At 41.0% G+C, this 8,429-nt stretch overlaps 1 protein-coding gene across 1 annotated transcript; it reads left to right on the top strand.

Moving 5' to 3' along the window:
- The first annotated feature begins 2,777 nt into the window (after positions 1–2,777).
- uap1l1 (UDP-N-acetylglucosamine pyrophosphorylase 1, like 1) lies at positions 2,778–8,332 on the top strand. Its single transcript, XM_056588289.1, has 9 exons — positions 2,778–3,658; positions 4,088–4,292; positions 4,478–4,653; positions 5,108–5,280; positions 5,602–5,795; positions 6,101–6,241; positions 6,593–6,772; positions 7,354–7,420; positions 7,665–8,332. Exons 1-9 carry the CDS (start codon positions 3,379–3,381, stop codon positions 7,749–7,751), a joined length of 1,503 nt encoding a protein of 500 aa, XP_056444264.1. The 5' UTR covers positions 2,778–3,378; the 3' UTR covers positions 7,752–8,332.
- The last annotated feature ends 97 nt before the right edge of the window (positions 8,333–8,429 follow it).

Here is an 8,429-nt window from a genome sequence, read left to right as displayed (position 1 = left end):
AGCAACACTGTCACAGCATTAATTTGATTTTTTTTTTGCAGTACACACTGTTCCCGGAGTGCATACCCATGCACCACCTCATTGGTTAAACATTGCGAAATGAAATAGTTTAATTGTAGCAGGCCGCAGGTTTCTGTGGCAGTCTTCAAAAGGCATCTCAATGTTTACCCAAATGCACCTTGTCTGGCTTTAGACTTCCGGATGTAAGCAAACGAAACATATCGATATGCTGGGGAAATGAGTGCAGGCCCCATAAGTATTCAACCATCCATTAGGTTCTAGAAATGCACCATAGATTGGATTAGGAATGTATTATTCATAGTTTGTGGTGAAAGAAAAATTTAGGATAAATTGAATTTGAAAGAAAAGTAAGCATTTTAATATAATTCCATTTTAATCTATGTGTAGAAGCAAAGGGTTAAAAGGCTACTATTTCAATGTGTTGTGATTATTGAAACTAACAAACCATTCCACTCCGTTAGGACATTCCTTCTATCATCCTCATTTGCTCTTCAATGTGCTGTTGGCCCACATACAATCATTCTGTGTTTTACCAGTTTGGAGGTTTTGAGCATTATTTTTTCCCATGGCGTTCATATCAACTCAAGCCTCCTTGAATGTACAGGCTTCTTTTTTTGCCATCCTAAGCTTGTTTGTAGATGGTTTATTATGAAAGCATCCGGATAGCCCTTAGCTTAGAAAAGACCAGTGCAGTTACCGATCCTCTGCTGTCCACGTGCTGTCCTCTGATGGTAGCAGGGTGATTTGGAATAGAGGGCATTGGGTTCTCTTACTTGAAGACTGACTATAAAATGCCTGTGAAAGGGTTGGTAGTCAAGGACAACGGCAGTGTGTTTGGTTGTAATGAGTTATACAGCCAAGTGAAGCGGAGGTTCATTACCCATTTCAAAAGAACATTGCAGAATATGCTATATGATATAGTATATGATCTGCTATTCTAATTGATAAAAACAAACACTCATCTATAATGAATTGCTTTTGTACTCTAGGTTGTTTTCTGTAGGAGCTTTGTGCTCGTCTAAACACTGACGGTGCAATCAGCCCTAATATAATTGTCACACTTTTTTTATATGTATACATTATAATGTTTATGAGCACATTGCCAGATGCCAGAATCTAAAGCAAACGATCTGTAAAGAGACTTTATATCGGCAAAATAGGAAAACCCATTATCATCCATCGAACAGGATCAAGTGGTTCCCTGTTGGTTACTCCGGCAGAAATAGACAAATTGAAAATGGTTTATCGTTGTCCATCACTCCTGGTAAGAGCTAGGAAATGCTTGATTCTTTCCTTTTTATTTCACTGCAGTTTGTGTAAGTGTTTATTATACAAATGTACTGTTAAAGGGACATTTAAGAAGTACCAACACGTTGACATCCATATCTCAACGCTGTGTGGACAGCTCGAAGCTCTTCCTCAGTGGTTGCCATGCTCGGTCAGGGGGAGTCCTTCAGACCCTGAATGCACTTTAAGGTACTCCGCTTTACTCCAGTGAAAACCTTCTGGTTATTTATTTGTGTATTTGCTTTATTTATTCCTACACAAGTGTAACATGACTGAAAACTGTGATGCATTAAGCAATCCAATTGTCTTGTTTCCCTTACCTTAATTATGTGTTCTTTGGCTTTAAAGTGATACGTTTTATCCCTATGGTGTTTGGTAGGGGGTTAATGGTGTGGTTAGGGAATGTAGGGCCGGGGTGGTAACAGCACCTACATGCTTGTAGACACAGATATTAAGCAAATACATTTTAATATTCTTACTCATTCATATTCAACGTTCCACTCAACTTAGGTATTAATATATGTATTTCTTTAGTGTTGGTAGTTATGTCGACCTGAACACCTTCAAAGGTACATTTCTTTTGAAGTTGAAACTCATTGTTGGACAAAAACAGCATGAACATAGTTGGGGATCTAGGACGTTTGACCCGTTGCATTTTATTGTGAGTGTGCATGTTACCCTGGTACGTGTGTACTAAGGAATTGTGTTTGGATTCACAATAAGAATCCTTACCTTATTCTGTATAAGTAGTGACTTCCTTTAAATTGCATGAGACAATTTGAAAAACAAACGACCATTTTTATTTGAATTTGCTTGCAGTTTTCAAAAGGAGCTATTGCTGAGGTCCAGTCAATTGATTTTACTCTTCGTGAATGATTGTCACACCATGCTGGCATATTGGAGAAGGCGAATGGTAGACCTTATGGAGGCCAATGCACATCCTCAACCTGACATAGTGTGTTCTATGCATACAATGATCACAGGAAATACAATGATGGAACTTAGGGCTTCTGTGAGATGTGAGTGTGTCTGCAGAAATCCACAATCTGTTTGTAATGCTAGCTCCTGTCTCAAAGTAACGCCTTATCTTGCGTCACCTGTAGAAAACTTGAAATTATATATTGCATACACTGAAAGAAGACCGGGAAGTTCTACGTCTTATGGTGAGGTAGTTTATAACAAAATCTATTTGAGAAATATCTATAATATATATTTATATTTGTATTCTTTTAAGGTGCGGAGTGTATTTGACAAGTAAAATAATGAGTTTGAGATTATTTTGTTGTAGAATGCATCCATGGAGAGAATGTAAATCATAAATGCTTGTATGCAATCCTCTGTTCAATAAATATGTTCTGCATTCATAGTGGTATCAAATTTGTGTGTCTCCATAACCAATGTCCTTTGAGGGCGTCAATATATTGAGTGGAAAGTTTGGTAAATAATGAATAATTATTCATTTAGGGGTCCGTTTCCGTTATGTCCGAATTGCATGAAACATAGTAGGTTTTCATTATATATTGCTTGGACCAAAACAAAGATATCCTGTGAATCGTTGAGACTTCAAATCCTTAAAAAGGCCGTCACCCAATAGCCAATAATCTCCGTAATCGTTTATGATCTTCTAGTACACGTTTAAACGACGTTTCAATTCAGCGCGGATTTCTAAAACTTTAAGACGGTCCCTAGTTGGCGTAAACCGTTTTCCGCTGTCAGCTAAACTCGTAGTGCTCGAAACGAAATACCAGTCGAGTTTACCGACTTCTGTCTAGGCTACTGTTACTCGAGAAAAGGAGTAATACGGGACGACGACATTGTTTTTTTCAATCAAACCCATGCATATCTTTTACAAATGCGAACTCTGACGATCTATTTTGCTTGGAGTCTGGATAGCGCTACACTCGATCATCATCACAAGACATCCTTGTTTTTTCCTGCTCCTGTCACGAGTTTTTCGTAGATATAGGCCTACCTCTGCTTCAGAACAGCAGCCCGCTCCGGGACATTTCATATCCTGCAGACATACAAGCCAGAGACCCACTTGGGGGAAATACTTAAAAAGGAACCAAAATGCTTTCGTTGGAGGAGGTAACATCATTTTTAGATCGTGCAGGGCAATCTCACGTTCTTCAGTTCTGGTCCGAGTTGTCTGAGGATGAGAGGAACGACTTTCTCGTCGAATTGTCTGGACTGGATCTGAACGCGTTGAAGCAACACTGCGAAGATGCGGTCTCTGCTGCGGCGTCCCAGCCTGAAAGAGTGGATCCGGACATACAGCCGGTCACTGAGGAGTTTGTGGGCAGCCTCCTGAAGAGTGATCAAGCCACCCTTGTTCAGTGGGAAAATGAAGGTATTCTATTCTGGTAGTTCGTTGTTGTTGTTTTTTTTTGTCATAAGCTACGTTTTTTTACGTAGTTTATGTGAAATGACGTTCCTCGTGTATTCTACAATATCTTTGTCTTCAGTCTAAGATTTGTTTACACAACATGCAGACTTGTTATGTTTTGTCTATTTTCAACAAAATAACCTTGAATATCTCAGCTGTTGAGATGGAGTGAAATCCATTAATCAGAGTAAAAAAAAGAGATTTAAAGTCACAAATGAAAAAAAATAAAGAAATAAACGTAATCTAAATCACAATGATAAAGAGAAGTTGAACTGTAAAATTTAACAGTGGGATCAGCGCCCCCTCTTGTAAAAGACATGCAACTGCATTTTATTGTGGTTAGAATTTCCCAAAAGCTTGTCTCCTGCCTGACCAGACATCATGTTTTCACAGGGTTGTTGCAGATCTCAGAGAATAGAGTTGGAGTTCTGCTTTTGGCCGGTGGTCAGGGCACGCGACTTGGTGTCCCATACCCCAAAGGAATGTTCGATGTAGGGCTCCCAAGTGGGAAAACTCTCTACCAAATCCAGTCGGAACGCATTCGCAAAATACAGAATCTGGCAGATTTGAAACATGAAACCAAATGCACTGTCCCATGGTAAGATTTCAAAGAAGCTGAATAGTTTGAGAATAGTCTGAAAAATAGTCTTATGTAGCCTGTTGAGTGTTGTCTCAAAGAGTTGATGAAGCAGAATTAGCTTTTGTCTATCTATCTACTTTGATTGAGAAGGATACACTGACAAATCACATGTGTGTATCTGTGTGTTTAACTGTACTCCTAAGGTACATAATGACCAGCGAATTCACCCTGAGCCCCACAGAAAGTTTCTTCAAGGAGAACGATTTCTTCGGCCTGGATCCGTCCAACGTTGTGATGTTTGAGCAGAGGATGATCCCTGCCGTGACCTTTGATGGAAAGGTCCTCCTGCAGGCCAAAGGAAAGATCGCCATGGCACCGGGTATTCAGCAATCTTGGTTCTAGATCCCAGCTGAGTGGGGAAATTCAGCGTTTAGAACCAAGACGGACATTAGGGGAATACTATATTTGTACACAAAGGGGTGTCGGCTGGTTAAGTGGTATTTTGTTTTGCCTGAATTCATTTGTCCACGCAGCATCTTTGTGGCGGTTCATGAAAAAATATATACTGACAGAATCCGCGTGACCATAACGAGCTTCAGACACCAACATGATTACTCCCAAGGCCAATTGTTTTGCCTTTAAGGTATCTTAAAAGTCTATGGATTCTACTATTGAAGCTGTTTTAATTATACATCCGGAAATATCGTGTGTCTCTAAAAACTTCTGGAGACGGAAGACACGCTCAGACTGAATTACAAAGTGAAAAAGAAAGTAAACTATCAGGCTTCCGTTCAATAAATATCTTGCTAAAAAGTCTGTGCGCTCCCGGTTAGATGGAAACGGCGGTCTGTACCAGGCCTTGGTGGACAACAAGGTGCTGGAGGACATGGAGAGGCGAGGGGTGGAGTACCTCCACGTGTACTGTGTGGACAACATCCTGGTGAAGCTGGCAGACCCCCATTTCATCGGATTCTGTGTGAGCAGAGGAGCCGACTGTGGCGCCAAGGTACACACACACCGAGTGATGGCAGGATCCTGAATAGAGACGGGAATCAGCAGGGACCTCGGCATACGAGGGGACAGAGCTTTGACGGCCGATACCATATTGCGATTCTGTCAATATTGCGATGCAATATTAGGGTTTAGTGTTGGGGTTCCAGCTTGGACAGATTTAATTATTTCACTTTTTTGTGATTGTGGCCTTACAGAAGATCAACAAATAATGTGAATTGCTTTTAGGCGAGATCGGTCTAAAAACAGCCTCTAAGCTATCGAATGTACTCTTTTGACATTTGATAATCTGTGTGTGTGTGCGTGTGTGTGTAAGGTGGTGCCAAAGGCGTCCCCCAGCGAGCCGGTGGGGGTGGTGTGCAGGGTGGACGGCGTGGTTCAGGTGGTGGAGTACAGCGAGATCCGTCCCGAGACGGCGGAGCGAAGGGGGGCCGGAGGAGAGCTGGTGTTCAGCGCTGGAAACATCTGCAATCACTTCTTCACCAGAGCCTTTCTGCAGGAAGTCGCACAGTAAGAGGCTTTCACTTCAGTACACACATGGTTATTTGGAGATCGGCTTCCATCCAAACTAAATAAGGGGAGACATTTACACTGAGGTTAATTTTAGAGGGGGTGGTGAATTATACTTGAGGAGCTAGTTGATGGATTTAGACCAAAAATGTTTTTTAAGGACTCAGGTTTTTGTGATTTAATATTTATGTTCACTTTGATTAATGTTGTTTTCGTATTTTAGGTCAAGCTCATGTTGTTGAGTTTAAGTCTGAGTTTACCTTAATAATTGGTGCTTTTGTGTGGGTGTGTTTGTTATTCCACAGGGAGCACCAGGGCAAACTGAAGCAACACGTTGCACTCAAGAAGGTTCCTTTCGTTGATGAATGTGGAAATCATGTAAAACCCTCCAAACCTAACGGTATCAAGATGGAGAAATTCGTTTTTGACGTCTTTCCATTCGCACGGTGGGCTACGACACGAATGTTTGTCCGTGTGGGTGTGTGTGTGTGTGTGTTTGTGTGTCTGTGTCTGTGTGCTTCTCTCTCTGCATTATCTCACTCTTTGTTAATTATAAGGAAATTTACGACACATCTCATTTGTCCCAACAGCTTTCGGCTAATTCAATAGATAGGAACCAGTTGTAACGACGTGTGTAAGATAGTCTGTTCTTAACTTTTGCATTGTCTTTTTACATTTTCATTATGTGACATTAAGTCTTGCACACGGACAGCAAAACAATTGCCCTCTTGTATTTAATGTCGTCCGAACTCGAGCAGCGCGTAGTAAAACCTTCCCACTCTGTTGTTCGTCATAAGGAACTTCGTGGCCTTTGAGGTGGTACGGGCGGAGGAGTTCTCTCCTCTTAAGAACGCAGACGGAGCCTCCACAGACACCCCCACCACGGCCCGACGCTCCCTGCTGGGGCAGCACTGCCGCTGGGCCCTGGCGGCTGGGGCTTCCTTCTCAGACGACCACGGGAAGACCGTGCCCACCAGGTCTTTAGCCGAGCTCTGTTTGGTCACAATGTACCCACGTCCAAATGAAGCAAACTTTGTATTAAAGAGCCACTTGCCGGTTTGCACTTAATGATGTGGAAGGCAAGTATGGAGTAAACAGATTTTAGAATTGAATGTGATGACAGCTGGTTTCGTTTTTTTAACGAAGAACTAGCTTTAACGCAGCGTAACTGAAGATGAGACCAATCTAGAGCTGAGTGAAAGGCAAGTGGAATTGAAATGTTGAGCCTACCGTAGCCTTATCATTTCTTAATCATATTTAACGTTCAAGGGACCACCACCAGCTATAGAGGACCAAGTGTGTCGGGGAAATAATGATTTTTTTTTTCATGCCATTGCGACTCTACTTGCAATTTAAGCACGCTTCAAGCAAGTTATATTGCCGTCAAGTTCAGTACAAAACGCAGGGATGCCAACCCTTTGGTTCTTCAACTGGTAGAGGGAAATGCACTGTACCAAGCTAGTGCTTGTTGAGTTTCATATAGGGTGACGGGCGTAGAAGATCCTTATGTAACGTGAAATGTATATCACAAAGTGAGTGTTTCGTGTGTTTCGTGTAGGGTGACAGCCGAAGAAGATCCTCCTGTTCTGTGTGAGATCTCCCCTCTAGTGTCCTACTTTGGAGAGGTGAGGTCATTAACTAAACGCCTCTGTGCGCTCTTTAAACCACAAACCACATCAATGTCTTTCTAAGCGTATGCATTTTAATGTGCTTTCACGTGATTTCAATGTCTAAATGAGAAATAACAATGAATTGTTCCTCATTTATAAATTGATGTGATGTTGGATATAATGACATCACCCTACACAGATAGCCTCGGAGTTGTAGCAAAATAGATCACCGACACTTGGCTTCTCTTCTTGCCTGTAGGGCCTGGAGCGGCTTCTGAGAGGGTCAACCCTAACATCGCCCTTTATTCTGGATGAGAAGAGAGCAAAGGACCTGCCAACTCTGTGAAACATCACATTATATATCCTGGACATCACAGGCAGTAGACTATGGGCTTGCTGCACAAAGGTTCACAACACAAATAAATCATTTTAGTGAGTCACCCCATGCCCCATGCATGGATGCGGCACACAATAATTTTAAGTGTTGTTAAATCATAAATAAGATGGTAAATGTAGAAAAGGGATCAGTAAAATTCTTCTTAAATAAAATGAGGGTTGAGTAGGGAACAAATCTCCAAATAGAAGCAAATAATCAGTGTTCCATTAATGCAATGAGTCATCCATCAGTATTTCAAATGTGTTAAACATTGTTTAAAATAATTGCCCATATGTAATTCTTTAAATAGTTATTATTGTAACCAAAGGTCATATTTCAATGTGCTTAGCAAATATTTGACAGAAATTTCAAATGAAAAATATTGCATTAGTACATACAGCTTTATAAGGATGAAAAGGGATGGTTTCAAATGTTGTTTTTTATGAATGTGAATTAAAACCCTAGTATTTTACCCCTGGTTTGCTTGATGTACACAAAAAAATAAGTTGGTCATGCAATGTCAAAGATTTTATAAAATAAAAGCTAAATAGCACAGACGTATAGGCTACTACGAATATGTCATTGTGATCTAAGCTTGTACAGATGTCATTGGATCTGACACAGTACAGGCTTTGGGAAGAGAGGAAG

This window comes from Gadus chalcogrammus, chromosome 4 (assembly GCF_026213295.1).
Source record: "Gadus chalcogrammus isolate NIFS_2021 chromosome 4, NIFS_Gcha_1.0, whole genome shotgun sequence".
Classification (NCBI taxonomy): Eukaryota; Metazoa; Chordata; class Actinopteri; order Gadiformes; family Gadidae; genus Gadus; species Gadus chalcogrammus.
The sequence above is the reverse complement of the archived record's forward strand: the minus strand, read 5'-3'. Positions and strand labels throughout refer to the sequence as shown.

Coding starts and splice junctions, on each gene's coding strand:
- uap1l1 (XM_056588289.1), top strand. CDS start 3,379: ATGCTTTCGTTGGAGGAGGTAACATCATTTTTAGATCGTGCAGGGCAA. Junction 4,293..4,477: donor ACCAAATGCACTGTCCCATG/GTAAGATTTCAA, acceptor TGTACTCCTAAG/GTACATAATGACCAGCGAAT. Junction 5,796..6,100: donor TTTCTGCAGGAAGTCGCACA/GTAAGAGGCTTT, acceptor GTTATTCCACAG/GGAGCACCAGGGCAAACTGA.